The sequence below is a fragment of the Salvia miltiorrhiza genome, chromosome 6, assembly GCF_028751815.1.
Source record: "Salvia miltiorrhiza cultivar Shanhuang (shh) chromosome 6, IMPLAD_Smil_shh, whole genome shotgun sequence".
Classification (NCBI taxonomy): domain Eukaryota; kingdom Viridiplantae; phylum Streptophyta; class Magnoliopsida; order Lamiales; family Lamiaceae; genus Salvia; species Salvia miltiorrhiza.
The window spans coordinates 16,952,189-16,967,863 of NC_080392.1; the positions used below are offsets into that span (position 1 = coordinate 16,952,189).

Genomic DNA, 15,675 nt, shown 5'->3' on the forward strand with positions numbered 1-15,675 from the left:
CCATTTAATTATGAGGAGGATGATTCACCTGTAGTGTGTTAGTGAATCGAGAGAAAATGACGAGAGCCGTTAAAGCGAGAGAGAAGCTATCGTATTAGTATTTGAATAGCATGTGTTTATAATGACCAACATATCTTCTATTTATAGAGGCCTACGTCAGGGGTAAACTAGTAATTACGCAGCTGATAGTGACCCCGGTGGTTAGGAAGAATCTTCTAGGTTATTGTCAGTCAATTGTGCCTTCAGTCTTTCCCAGCGTTGCGGGCGTCCGCCAGCTTTGAAGCTCTCTTCCGAACTATGTCAGCCCTGCCCGAGTCTTGGTGTCGCCCTTTCGGTACTTTATTCCAGATCTGACCTTCTAACTTGCTTTCCTCCTCTCGGGTTATATCAGCCCTGACGCCCACGGCGTTCAAATCCTCCCTAAATGGCCCCGAAGTTCCTGCCTCTCATGCTTTCCTCCGAAGAACACTATCCAGGTTCTTTTTCCTACCTTTGTTCCCAACGCTGACGACTCATGTGCTGTCCAGTTTACCTTACGCATATTTTACTCCTCATCAACATGACAGAACGAAACATGTCGAAGTTGATAGGCACTTTATCAAAGAAAAGATCGAAGGCGGTATCGTGGCATTACCATTTGTACGATCTGAAGACCAACTCGCTGACATCCTAACCAAAGCCGTGAACTCCAAGAGCTTTGCAGAAGTTCTTGACAAGTTGAGTATCGAAAACCCCGTCACTCAACTTGAGGGGAAATGTTGAAAGTATTAAAGGAAAGAAGATCATTAGCTGTAATCAAGGATCAATCTTCAATCAAGATCCTTAATTATTGTTTCTCTTTATTTACTTTCCATGTATAATCCTATTCTAAACCCTATAAAGGGTGGATGTAATTCACAGTAAATGCAAGCAATACAATACAATCTTTTCAGCCCTCAATATTCTCTCGGTTCTTATACACAATATAATACATCTATACCATGTTCTAACACACCCTACACAGCGCCGCTTCCTTCCTCAGAGACGGCGAAGCAGCCGCTGCCTTCTTCCGTCCTTTCTTCCATTTTCAATTTTACCTTACTCCTCTGTCATAGTCCGCGAAGGGAATAAATGCAATCGACAGAGAGGTTGTGAAGGCGGAGAATGGAAAGAGATGAGGGAGAAGAATGTATGAGGGAAAGAGAGGAGAGAGAAGAATGGAGGAGTGAAGCTAGAGGATTGAAAAGGGCGGCAGAGAGGTTGTGAGAAATTGAGAAAAGAAATGAGAGAGAAAGGAAAGGAGAGAGAAAAAGAAGAATTAAAAAAGTTTAATTAAATGTATTAAATATTTGGGCTAATACATTTTACTCTTTAATTTAACTCTCCTGAATTCTCGTGTCCAAAAGAAGAGTATAATTTTTGAATTTAAATTCAATGAAATTTTTATTTTAAAATTTGATATTTATTTCAATTTTTAAATACATTACTTAAAAAAAATAAAATCTATAAAATCTCCCATTGTGGAGAGGGTGGCTATAAATGGGGCACACCTCTATAGAGCTCCCAATGGGGTTCTATTAGAGCAACTGCAGCGGCACGTTACTTTAGAGTAAAACGCCACTTTGCAGTGCATAGCCCTCTGCAACAACACTTTAGTTTTCGCCATATTTTCGAATTTGTGAACAGTACCCCACTTCATCTGTAGGAGTATTGTTCATTACAGTAAGTTTAGTTTTAATTTTAATTTTTGCTTTTCGTTTGCCTTTCTTTTTGTTTTCTTGTTATTATTTCTTTTTGTTATTCAAATGAAATGCTCGTTATTTATCTAGTTTTATGTGTACAATATGTTTTTTTATTTTTTATATTATTATGTTTAAATCCTTGTGTTTAAATTATAAAAGACATTATATAAAATTTTTAAATTGCAACATCATAAAAATGTGATGATACTATAAAATTGCGATAATAATAAAATTACAACAACACAAAAATATCATAACATAAATTATAAGAAATAGAAATACAGTAACATTAAATTATCAAATTCTAGTAAGGTCCAAGATCACCTTCAGATCATCTAGCATCACTTCTAGATCTGCCAAAATTTTGATATTCATCACCAAACATGTTGAAAGCATTGCTTGAACATGAACTGTCTTCCCTTTTCAATATGATTCTTGTTTGTTCTTGAAGTAATCCCATCGAAAGGGATCAAAAGTATTGTCGATGTCTATCATCAAAATTTTATTATCTGCTTCCACTTACGAAATGCAAGAGCTTGTTTTTTTATTTCCATATTTTGTAATTATAGTTGCATGATCTAATCTTTTTTGTGGATGAGTTATCCATTATTTCTTCAAATCTCTTATTTCTTGATCAATTGCTTTTGGAATACCAGACATATCTTCACCTTTTTTTCTTTTATTTTTAGCTTTTTTTTACATTATCTGGGCGTTGTGTCGGACTTGAACCACTACCACTACCATCACTTAAATTGACACTAAAAGAAGACAAACCATCAGGTGAGATAACAGATCCTGATGTTGTTTTTGATTTAAATGAGGACCTTTGTGAAGTACAATTAAATGAGAACCTTTAGTGTTATTTTATCACTTTCTCTTTGGAATGTTTTTGTCTAAGTTGATTGGAGGTGTTCTAAATAGTTGAATATTTTTCTACAAGGTCTGAAGCCATCTTTAGAATTAAAATAAAATGATTGTGAAAAGCTATTTTATGCGTAGGTCTATGCATATGTATTTTGTAATTATCCGAAAATTATATATATAGTGTATAATAAAATTGTGTGACATTTAATAGAAGTGTCAGTAAATAAGTCATATCATGACATTTATTATGAGATGTAGTATTAACCTTCAATACAAATGTAGTAAAAGGTTAGTGTATTGATTGAGTATCTATAATGACACCTTTTATAAAGTGTCATAAATTTAGTGTAGTGTTAGACCATTTTTCTAGTAGTGAAACTTGAATCCTTTCTTATATCTTGGATCATCCGTTCGTAATTGTTTTGCAGGATGAAACTGAATAATAAATTACATATGTTAGAAATAGTAAGAAAAATAAATAATTAAATCAAATGTTAACATAAATAACTACTTACGATATCTTTTTCAGAAGCTCCACTTGGATTTAGATACTCATAATGACTTGCATGCGAGTTTCAAGTGATCTTTTGCTTCGATCAGAAATATGTGGAGAAGATTTTTCACTGTTATATGCCTCCACAATTTTTTTTTCCAAAAGCTATATTATATATATATATATATATATATATATATATACTAGGGTTAATTGCCCATAAAATACTGAACTTTCATCCAATTCTGATTTTGCATACAAACTTTGAACTGTGACGTGATAATTACTAAACTTTTGATTTTATCTGATTTTGCTACTAATTCAAATTCCGGCCAAATTTCAGGCTAATATGGCCTGTCAATATTTGACGTGGCGTATTTGTTCTTGCGTGGCAATTAATTGGCAAAATAGTATTTTTTATTTAATTTTTTATCAATAAAAAAAGAACAGAAAGCAAATAACTCAAATTGTGAGTGACTTAATATATCAACTCAAATAATAATATTTTTTTAATTAAATTAATTAATTGAATAAATTCAATCATAGTAAGGGGATTCTTCGAATGTAAGTGTATCGGCAAAAAATATTTTAATTATCAATAAATTAATATATCAAATCAAATTAAAAAAAGAACACAAAGAAAATAACTCAAATTTTTGCTTTCTTCGAATTTTTTCATGCAAATAACATGCACTACAAATCAAATTAATCAACTCGTTTGACTTTTTGGGCGCCGAACATAAGGGGATTCATCCCTTAAACACAATTTCATCCAATGCTTCTTATTTTAACGACCTAAATTTACTTTCTTGGAATTTCCTTACCATTATTGAATTTATTCAATTAATTAATTCAACTAAAAAAATATTATTATTTGATTTGATATATTAAGTTATTGATCATGTGGGTTATTTTCTTTGTGTTATTTTTTATTAATAAAAAATTAAATAAAAAATATTATTTTGCCAACTTATTGTCACACAAGAATAAATACGCCACATCAAATATTGGCATGCCATATTAGACTAGAATTTGGCCGAAATTTGAATTAGTAGCAAAATCAGATAAAATCAAAAGTTTAGTAATTATCACGCCACAGTTTACAGTTTGTGTGCAAAACCAGAATTGGATGAAAGTTTAGTATTTTATGTGAAATTAACCCTTTATATTACCAATTCACTATCTTGGGATATATCCATATGCATACAACAAAGATGTTTATCTTCATCGATTGTGTAATTAGGTTGTCGAGAAGAAGCCATGAACGGCAAAATAACAAATAAATAAAAAAGATAAAAATAAGAACTAAAAGATTAGATTGTGTGTGGAAGTATACAAATCATAAAGCATATTTACAGAGATTAAATTGAGGAAATTTGCAGATAAGATAAGAAATGAATGGTGGAGATTTAATAGAAATCGTAATGAATGGCAGAGATTTATTGTTTCAGATTCTTACATAAGATATAGAATGGATGATGTAGATTTAAAGAAATTCAAATGGATGGTGCAAATTTAATGTTATAAAGTTGCAGAAAAGATAAGAAATGGATAGTGAGGATTTAATGAAAATCGTAATGAATGGCAGAGATTTATTCTTTCTGATTCGTATATAAGATATAGAATATATGTTGCAAATTTAAAGAAATTCAAATGGAGAAATTCAAATGGATGGTGCAAATTTAATGTTATAAAGTTGCAGAAAATATAAGAAATTGATGGTGAGGATTTAATGGAAATCGTAATGAATGATGGAGATTTATTCTTTCAAATTCGTACGTAAGATATAGAATATATGATGCAGATTTAAAGAAATTCAAATGAATGGTGCAGATTTAATGTTATAAAGTTGCATGAAAGACAAGAAATGGATGATGAGAATTTAATGAAAATCATAATGGATGGTGGATATTTAATAATGGAAAGATAAGAGTTGATGGAAAGATAAGAGTTGCAAGAAGTATGCAGAAAAAATTGTTTCCAAGGGAACACCAAACGGTGCGAACTCCTGTCTACAAACAGTAAGGTCCAAGGTTCAAAACCCACCGCTCCCCCTCCCCTACAAGTAAAAAAAAAGTATGCAGAAAAAATAAGATTTTCTTTGGATAAGTTTTATTATTTAAAAAGTATGCACTCTTCATAATCCATACACCTATCTTATCTTTTTTACTCGTCAAGAAGCAAAAATAAGATATAAATTATCATTCTGTTGGCTCTTCTTATATATTTTCTTCCACAAGCTCATCATCAGATGAGCTTGAAGAATCAATTGATGTCTCAACATATTTTGTCAAATAATTTTATTGTAGCAAGTCTTATCGAAAATCAAAATGCTACAACAATCCACAGAGGCTCAGTTCTTGATCGCAAGATGATCCATCGTAATCGAGAAGTAGCTGCCCAACGCCTCTTCAACAACTATTTTTCTGAAAATCAAACATTTAATGTAAATGTTTCGTAGACGTTTCTGAATGTCTCAAAACTTTTTCCTTCGTATTATTGATGCTGTAAAAAATCATAATAGTTACTTTCAGCAAGGCAGAGATTGCACTGGTAGACTGGGCTTGTCCACACTGTAAAAAAATAACCGCTACATTTCAGATATTAGCATACGGGGTACCAGCAGATGCCACTGATGAGTACATCAACATTGGTGAGGCTACTGCTGATGAGCCCGTTTTTCATGCTCTTTTGTGTGCATTTTTAGGTCTACATTCTTTCAGGACAAATATAGTGTTGGGTCCCCTGAGGGTTGAAATGACATGTGTATGGGGGGAGAATACACCTGTAGGCTATTTTCGAAACAAGGTTACTTAAAACCAACACCTTTGTTCTGAAAGACAGTTTGACTGATTTAAAAATGCACGCTTTAGATGACAAGGGGTGGCGACTGATCTTGTCCCATTAGTTTTGTCCCATTAGTTTTGTCCTATTTTTCTTTTTGGATTGTCTCATTGATCTTGTCATGTTTCTATATTTGGTAATGATTTTACACTACAAACAATATGACCCCACACTTTTAGTCCATTAATTTACTCTCTTTAATAATCGTGCCCAAAATAAATGGTACAAGCCTAATGGGACATAGGGAGTATAATGTCATCAATTTAAACGGTCAAAAAAAATTAATTTATTTGTGTAAATTGTTGAAGTGATATAAAATGCAAAAAGTGAAACACACACACACACACACACATATATATATATATAGAGAGAAAGTTCAATAGAAACACAAATATTTCAGAGAAAGGAGACCAAATCTCATGCGTTGATCTTATCTAATCTAACGGTCAGCGTTCGTTCGTTTAACGTTCAACGGAAATTATGTTGAACATATACAGGGTTCGAATCCCAAAAATTTCAAACGTTCAACAAAATTATTGGTATGTTCAACCGCATTTACTGACATGTTCAATGTTTCTTCACTCTCTACTTATATATCCGTTTCTATGGAACTTAAATATTTCCTTGAATAGTTAAATATTTCCTCCGTGCCACAATTTCTGTTTTGGTCCGTCTATGAAAAATTTGTCACTTCCATTTATAGTAGTAAGGTCAACACAACTCCATTAACATTTATAGTTGTTGATATAGCATCACTATAGAGTAGCACCACAAGAGCATCTATATCGGCTAACTGGATGGGTTGGCTCAAGTCAACCGGTGACATGAGTCAGCCGATGCAAGCGGTCGTGACTCGAGTGCCGACTCGTTCCAATGAGTCAAGCTCATAGGAGAAAATGTGAGGCGCGTGTTGTACACACACCAGAGATTTAAAAAAAATCAAATTTTGAAAATAAGTATAATGGTCCACTTCAACGACTATAAGCCGATTTTTTTTTTCCTTTTCTCCTTTTTATTAAACCCCACTCCTCCTTCATTTGTCAGCCATTTTTCCTTCAATTTTCTTCCCCTCTCGCAAAATGGCTTCATTGTACTCTTATTTTTCTTTGTATGATGGGGAGATGTAGAGAATATCATAAATGGTTGTGAAGGCGCAAGACATTGTCGAACAAGTTTTCAAGAACAAACTCCCCAAAGAGTTATCTCTGACAGGGGCTTTGTGTACCGCGATCGTGAGGCCGCCTATCAATGGCTTCTTCAAGATTATTTCAACAACGACCCGAAGTATGACCCAACTTTTTTCAAACGCCGTTTTCGAATGAAGAATGAGTTGTGTGCACATCGTTGATGGTGTGCAAGGGGTGGATGCTTACTTCTACATGGGGTGAGATGCTACAGACTTGGACTCGCTCATGTCATTGCAGAATTACACGGTGGCTATCTGACAACTAGATGGACACTACGGGTCGGCTGTTCCTCAAATTTTTTTGCAAAGCTATCATCAAGACATACAACGTCGAATATCTCTGGCGTCCTATATCGGCAAACGTTACACGCTTGCTTCAAATGCACAAGCAGCGGCACAGATTTCTTAGGACGCTCAGGAGCCTGGATTTCATGCAATGGGCTTGGAATAATTCTCCAAAGGCGTGGCATGGCGCATTTACACGAGATGATCAAAGATAGCGCACTTTGATTCTGGAAGCTGTTGCATCCCACGATTTGTGGATTTGACATGCCTTCTTTGGTGTTGTTGAATCAAACAACGACATAAATGCTTTGAACCAATGACCTCTATTTGCCGATAATTTGGAAGGAACGACGCCGATGGTGATATTTGAAGTAGATTGGTGCTATTATCAGATGAGCTACTACTTATGTGATGGCATCTACCCTGATTGGTTAATATTTGTCAAGAGTCCACCAATGACGAGAAACAAGAAAGAGGCGAGGTTCAAGAAGATGCAAGAAGCTGTACAAAAGGATATGGAACGAGCCTTCGGAGTGCTTCAAGCTCAGTGGGCCCGGCTTTAGTATATTGAGCATCCCACAAAGATCATGATAGCATGTATCATCACGCACAACATGATTAAGGAGAATGAAGGAGAAGATGTTTTGAACTGAAGAGATGACGATTTAGGGAACGAGACGTCTAGAGTGGGTCATCCGATGCTTACCAATCAGCCCCAACTAGCTTCTAAGACTATGTGGCAAGAGATTCTATTATCAGAGATAGACGGATGGTTGCACAACTTCAACAACATTTGATCGAGCACGTTTGGGCACGTTTCAGACTCTTAGGACTGGAATAGTTCATTATATGTTTATTCTAAATTATGTTTAGTTTTTTTTAAAATTTTATGTATTTTTAATTTTAGTAATTTAAATGTAATTTTAATTGGGTAATTACCTGTAAATCCATAATGTTTTCTCGGAATTGGTTTTTGCTCCCAATTTGAAAAAATCGACTTTTAAATCCATAACCTTTTGTTTTTGTCTCAAATTTGTCCGGTGACCAGTTTTTTCTTACGCTGGCGCCGAAAATGACAAGGTGGCAATCGAAATTAACACGATGGCAGCTAGAATTGACACAGTGACACATTTATGGCATGTCAAAAAAAAATTTAAAAATTAAAATAAAAAATCCACATATCATCTTCCCCAACCTCCCCCACTCCCAAACCCTAATTCCCCTTCCCCCACCTGCCGTCACCACCCTCTGCCGTCGACGCCGTCCCTTGCCTCCGCCACCGCCACCGGCGCCTCTATCATCACAGCACCATAAATCAATTTCTAGCAAACAATTGCCATTGTTTTTCACACATTGGAGTGGAGCAATCTTGCCTTCCCAGTCGACAATCAGCGATTTCCCAAAATGCCGAGACTGGGCAAGGGAAGAACCTTGAATTTCATGTTGGTGGAATCAAATCCAAGTAAAGCACGATTCTTGGGGTACTTGACTCAACCTTGATTCCCACATCATCCAATATTCTCCAGGAACCTGATTTGGATGAATAAACCTCGACCCCAACCTTCAATTTCTTCCCCTTCAAACACGAAATCTTCACCACCATAAAATCATCTCCCTCCGCGTTGCAGCCAAACCCTAGCGAGATGATCTTCACAGCCCCAAAATTCACGGCAGCAGGTGGAGAAGGGGAATTAGGGTTTGGGAGTGGGGGAGGTTGGGAAGACGATGATGTGGATTTTTTTTTTCACGTGTCATAAGTGTGCCACCGTATCAATTCCGGCTGCCACCATGTCAATTCTGATTGCCATCGTGTCATTTTCGGCGCCGGCATAAGAAAAAATCGTCACAGGACAAATTTGAGACAAAAATAAAATGTTATGGATTTGGAAGTCTATTTTTCAAATTATGAGCAAAAACCAATTTTGGGAAATGTTATGAATTTACAGGCAATTACCCCATTTTAATTTAAGTGTGTGTCTTATTTAAATTTGTATCATTTAAATCAAATCGAAAATCCAAAATAATTCATATGAAGCAACAAGATGAGTCAAAGCCAATGCAACACTTGAATCATAAGTAGTCTCAAAGCATGAACGAGGTAAGTATGAACTCAACCAAGTGAATGTTCTAAAAAAATAGATTTAATGAACTAATGGCATTATACACATACACATATAAAAGTGTTAAGTTTAATAAATTAGATAAGATTAATTTTATAATACATCATTTGATTGGATGGACATCTATGATGCACGGATTCTTCAAAAATCAGCATGTACGGCCAATCGGATTCTTTTAGGGTGTGATTCTCTCGGATTCTCGTCGGATTCACACCCTATTCGCCACGTGGCGTATCTTTTAAAACAATTTATAAAAATAAATCGGATTCGTAAATTCCATAGGCGAAATTCACGTATCTCGTGCACGAAAGGCCTACACAAGGTTATTTTGATAATTTTATTTTTAGTTATGACTTATATATTGGACTAATAATATTTGAATCGTTATATTGTTGCTCAATTAACTTATATAATTGAAAATGCTTAACTTTTGGGTAAAATAAAATATAAATTACATAGAATTAATTCAAGAAAATTTAAATTGTATATAGTTTATAAGCATTATATATCATAAAATTTTAATAATTAGATGTATCCTTGCCGAATCGCACCCTATAATTTTTAAAAATTCGTATCGCCCCCGTATCTATGCAACATAGATGGACATTAATCTTGCCCTTTTCTCCTAACAAAATTAATTTTAGATAATTTTGTAATAAATACAATTCTAGATAATTTTAAACCAATTTAATTTCAAATAATCTCGAACCAATTTAATCTTGTAAATTATCAAAATTAATTCTATATAATTTTAGATCAATTCAATTTCAAGTACTAATTTCGAACCAATTTAATCTTAATCCGTTGTAATATTCATGCGGATTGAGGTGCATTGCAAATGAACCTCATTAAAAAAGAAGATATTTTTTGTGGAACATGCTATGCTCATCCCAACTAAACCGTGGGCTTTATGGTACAATATTATGAGACGGGAAGAGAGGTAATGGTTACAACTGTGCACAAAGATTGTGAAACCTGTCGTAACAAATCCAAATCAGAAATATCTGCAAATAGGAATAGAGGTTTGGTCTCCCAAGAAGCAAATTAAAATTGGTACATACTGAAGTTTTATCTGCTACAACCTTACAACAAATGGAGAAGAATCAACAAAGGGAAACTAAATCACAAGACAAAGTTCGATTGTCGTTCAACGCTATAACCTAAACGAGGTCTCTCCCTATGGTAACACAAACATTCCCCCAGCTAAATTCCATCTGTCATCGGTGATTCTGTGAGTAATCAAAACTCAGAGGTTGCTGACAGAAGGGAGCCTGGTACATACAAAGTGTTAAGTCATATAAGTTGCAAAAATTAAAATCAGAAGATCAGCACATACATCATTAACCCACCAAAATGACTATTAGTAACATCAAAATGTACACTCAATTTATATCAAGGTCCCTTTTCTTCCCACATAGCAACCCTCATGACCGAAAAAGTTTCCATTAGTATTGGATGCAGGGGCTTCTTTTAAATCAGTTAAAAGAGTGGATAAGTGCGTAATGAAGGAAGTATGAATGAAAATATGTTTTTTTTTTTAATATGTTCTTCCTACATTATTTCTACGTGTTTAAGGAAATGATAGACAAGAGGAGCGGAAGCCTACCTGAAAAAAGCCATGTCTTAGTTGATCATACGACTGTGCATACATCATGGACTGAGTTGGCCATTGCACGTACAAGGCATCGCTAGAAGCAGGATTCAACCCCATGGCACAGTAAGGGCCCATCACATGATTGCCATAGTTAAGAGAGCCTTGAGGTGCTGGCATCTGACCGTGATGAGGGAAAACAGAATCGTAATGGACAAATGGAGGCTGAAATTTCTGCACATTGAAAGGTGCTACGTTGAAACTCTGGTTGTTCGGAAGGCTCCTAATGTATCTGTCATTCAGAAAAAATTAAAATGTGACAGTCAAGGCTTGCATTGCACGAAAAAGCCTAAGGAAAAAAAGGATCATTAAACAAGAAACTTCTAGAAAGAAAACGAACCAAAAAAAATTTCTACTAAATAACTACCAATAAACAAAGTACCTGTCATAACTGCGATCATAATCAGGGTCACTTCGGTCTTTTTCCCTGTCCCTAAGAATGGCTACTCTAGAAGAATTACCTACTTCCCTGAAGTAGGAGTTTTTATCCACATCAATAGCGAGGTTTCTAGAAACTTCGTTCTCATTTACCATCAGATTCCTCCCATCAGAACAAACCTGAAAGGATGTATCTTCTGATTCGGAACTACTTGGACTACTAAAAATACGAGCCCTCGCTCTGTCATACTCCTCCTTCCTCTCTTCCACAGATCTCACTGGACTGCGTCTAAGCCCCAGTTCATTGGAGTTATTTGAGGAACCTTTAGGTCTCGGCCTTATGACAATCTTGAGTTGATCAAGTTTGTCGTTTTCTGACTTTTTAGCTGGTACATCTGATAAGCAAACAACAGGAAACTTACTCTCTGCTTTCTTTATAACCAGAATCCGGATTCCTTGGCCATCCACAGAATTATCCAGAACCATAGTCTGCAAACCATAGTGTTGGGCAACGCGGTGAGCAGCAAGACGAAGGTATGAAGTTGGGAAGTGCGGAAACTCAAACTGCTGTATGTCTGAATTATGCAGGAACTTCTGTATATCAAGCTCCATTCGTAGAACTGAAAATTCAAGTTCACAAAATTATCATCATATACTGGCATCGATCAAAAGTAACAAACTAAGTATCATAATAATACTTGAATATTATATCAGCTATTACTCAATCCATCTAGATAAGTAACATAACAACAAAAAATCAAAACGTGACGATAATCAGCTGAAAACATAAAGGAACATTGCCACGAGATCAATACCATAAGAGTCAGTCATAGAAACAAATGAAGCAATAGCTTATAGCCTTACACAACTACAAAAGAAAAGGATCTTCAAGTATATATCTACCATTAGCTTAAGAGTCACATAAACTAAACAGAAACATCAGCAGTATAGAAGCAGGTGATTATCTGTCCATGAAGCAGCATATACAATAGAAAAGGTAAATGCTACATGCAATTTAAATTAAGCAAACATACAGTGGTCATCACATGCTCCCTTTTCACTAATTTGGCATCATCTAATTATTGAGCTTTCCATTCTTCAGCTAAATATCAAGACCAGCTCCAACGGGCCTGGCCCCCCAGATTACCTCCATCACGAATTCCATCAGCTAAACTATATAGCATCTATTAAGTAGATACTGCACACTAATCTTCATAACAATCTAGCGAAATTAAGCGTATAGTATCTCTTCTGCTACAGAATTACTGGAAAGACTTCTAAGAACGCATACCAGCATTTCAACCATTTAGTTCAAAGTTTGCATCTATGGAGATCCTAGAAAGATCTTCTCCCTCTGAATTCCAGAATAAAAATTGGGTGGTAAGGCGATTTTCTATTGTCGAGGACCAACAAGCTCAATTACCCCAAAACCCAGATTTCTAAACCCAGATCTACATCGATTCAGCACCTAAATTCTCCGATACACATACACATACGCCAACAAAAGTTACCTCATATACATAACACATATCCCAATTAGATCTTAGTCAAATATTTTTCTCAATCGCAATTACATGCACAAACAAGCAAATATCTCTAACCACAACCAATAAATGCATAAATAAAACAAAATCAAGAAGAATTGATTCAATTGAACACGAAGAAAAGGGAGCCAAGCGCTAACTAGTTAGACGATGACGAGGGTTCTGAAGAGCCTCCACGAGGAACGGATCCACCATCGAAACGTAGGGCGGCGGCGGCTGCTGGTGCTCATCAACAGCCTTCCGCTGCAACACGACGCCGTTGCCGTCAGATTCAGCCGCCGATTGCGAAGTCAAATCCATATCCCAAAAATCTACACAAAAATTGTTCAAAACTACCTAGATACGTATATTATTCGTATCTATACACCAAAAATGACTAATTAAAGTACATACGATGACTCCTCCGGCGCGCAGCGAGGGGAGAGAGAGAAAGAGAGGAGGAAGAAAAAATTGAGAAAAGGGAAACCCTTTTCTCGAATTTTCCCTTTGGGTAATTTCCCTCCCACCAATCGAAGAGAGTGGAAGAGGAGAATAATGGGGCGGATTTATATGGAATTTTTGCAGCTGCGTGTTTTGGGGTTTGGTTTTTGTATTGAGTAATAATTGCTTATTTAGGTTATATACAAATCAAGAATTGGTACAAAAGTTTTGGGCTGTATGCAACCATGCGAATTCCTAAGTTGGTCAGAGCTTCATAGCGCGTTATATGAAATAGAGACTATAGAGTTATAGTATGAAATAGAGACTATACTAGAATACTACTATTTGGATAAAATTTCTTTCGTTAAAAATTTTAAAAATTTATTTATTTTAAACTATTGGTTCTCTAGAAAAAATTTAGTTAATATTACTATTTCCTCCATATGGTAGTTTTTTTTGTAATTTTTTAACATTTTTTTTATTTTTTATTATTTTTTTGTAGTTTTTATAGTTTAAAAATAATAAAAATTAAAAGGGTTAATTGCCTGTAAATCCATAACGTTTCCACGGAATTGGTTTTTACTCCTAATTTGAAAAATCTGCTTTTAAATACATAACCTTTCGTTTTTGTCTCGTTTTTGTCCGATGATAGATTTTTTCTCATCCCGGCGCCGAAAACGACACGGTGGCAGCCGGAATTGATGTCGTGGCAGCCGGAAATTGACACCTAAGCATATTATGACATGTGGAAAAAAAATCCACATCATTATCATCTTCCCCAAACCCCCAATCTCAAACCCTAATTTCTCTCCCCAAACCCGCCGCCCCCTCCCCCCGCCACCACCACCGGCGCCGCCCCTCCGCCGCCACCTCCCCTCCCCCAACACGCTGCCGCCTCCCCATTGATTTATGCTTAATTGTGCTAAATTTTGGGGTTTATATAAGCTTTATTTTAAGAGAATCTTCTGGAAATTGGTGTGTTTTATGGCTTGTTTGATGCTTCGCAGGAGAATTAGGTTTTTAGATGGAAGAATATAATTTTGGAGATTTCGGGGCTAAAGAGGGTGTTTTTAGCATAACTCTGTAGCCAGACCAGAGAAGTCAGTCGAAGACCCGCGTCAGAGAAACCAATCTCCAGAGCAGCGAAATCACAAGCCAGCGCCAGAGGAATCGAAAGCGCCAGAGGAATCGAAAGCACCAGAGAAATCGAAGCGCCAGAGGAATCATAAGCCCCAGAGGAATCACTAGTCAGAGGAGTCGCTAGCCAGAGAATTGGTGACTTCTCTGGCCAGAGCAGAGGAGCCGATAGCAGAGAATTCATCCATTCCTCTAGCGAGAGCTGCGAAGTTGGCGAGGTCAGGGAAATCATCCATTCCTCTGGCGAGAGCTGCGAAGTTGGCGAGAGTAGGAGTATTTTCCAGAAGCGCGCATCCAGCTGGAAGTTGCCTTATTTTGCACGATTCTATTACCTTTAGAATTCTTCTTTGCATGGCAACTTCCATGGTGATCCATAGGGATTCGAAGTCTATAAATAGGGCCTAGTTTTTCTTTCAGATACACAATCTTTTGCTCTAATTTTCGTTTTTGCTGGAGATCATCTTTCCCTTGGCAGCCGCAACTTTAGTTTTTGATTTATTAGTTTACTTCGATTACATTCATACTTTTGTTTCAGTTTTTAGTGCAGACGCTTTTCATTCCAGATTGGTTATTTTATTTTCTTTGCGTTTTAATTTATTCTTTTGGTCTATGTTTACTTTTATTTCTTTGCTTGTTCTTAATTTAAGCATGAGTAGCTAAACTTTTAATTCGGCGAGAATAATGAAACTCTGATTTAATGATCTGTGAGACCTAATTGGTTTAAAATTGATTCCTATTGATTTCGATTAATTCCTAGGTTCAATGATAATTCTGATTTTATTTAAGTTTGATCAACTTAGGTTCAATTGGATTATAGTCAATTAGCACCTCCAATCCGTAATTGTTGGAATAGGGCTGATTAGTGACAAAACTACCATGTTTGTAGTAGGAATAAATTGGTGGATTAATTATTACTAGCGTATCTAGGATAATTGGTCTAAATTGGGTCCCTTCCTCTTAATGCTGTTAGAATATTAAATCTAAGACTGGCGTATCCAGCTAGGTTATATTTTAATAAGGGAAATAGACAAG

At 35.8% G+C, this 15,675-nt stretch overlaps 1 protein-coding gene across 3 annotated transcripts; it reads right to left on the reverse strand.

The window, feature by feature from the left end:
* Positions 1–10,494: 10,494 nt before the first annotated feature.
* Positions 10,495–13,789, reverse strand: LOC130990231 (uncharacterized). Of its 3 annotated transcripts, none has more exons than XM_057914462.1 (5): positions 13,480–13,675; positions 13,227–13,329; positions 11,547–12,162; positions 11,120–11,396; positions 10,495–10,784 (listed from the first exon to the last, which is right to left on the reverse strand). In XM_057914462.1, the coding sequence occupies exons 2-5, from the start codon at positions 13,279–13,281 to the stop codon at positions 10,731–10,733; spliced, it is 1,002 nt and encodes a 333-aa protein (XP_057770445.1). In that variant the 5' UTR covers positions 13,282–13,329; positions 13,480–13,675; the 3' UTR covers positions 10,495–10,730. The 3 variants fall into 3 exon arrangements, with proteins under 3 accessions (XP_057770445.1, XP_057770444.1, XP_057770443.1); XM_057914461.1 differs by having other exon boundaries at positions 13,227–13,397; positions 13,480–13,672; XM_057914460.1 differs by having other exon boundaries at positions 13,227–13,789.
* Positions 13,790–15,675: the final 1,886 nt, after the last annotated feature.

What these genes read in the sequence shown, in the direction of transcription:
- LOC130990231 (XM_057914460.1), bottom strand. Translation starts at nt 13,386, where the DNA reads ATGGATTTGACTTCGCAATCGGCGGCTGAATCTGACGGCAACGGCGTC. An exon ending in TATGATCGCAGTTATGACAG is followed by an intron (nt 11,397 to 11,546) that starts GTACTTTGTTTA and finishes TCTGAATGACAG; the next exon opens with ATACATTAGGAGCCTTCCGA. An exon ending in TAAGACATGGCTTTTTTCAG is followed by an intron (nt 10,785 to 11,119) that starts GTAGGCTTCCGC and finishes TGTATGTACCAG; the next exon opens with GCTCCCTTCTGTCAGCAACC.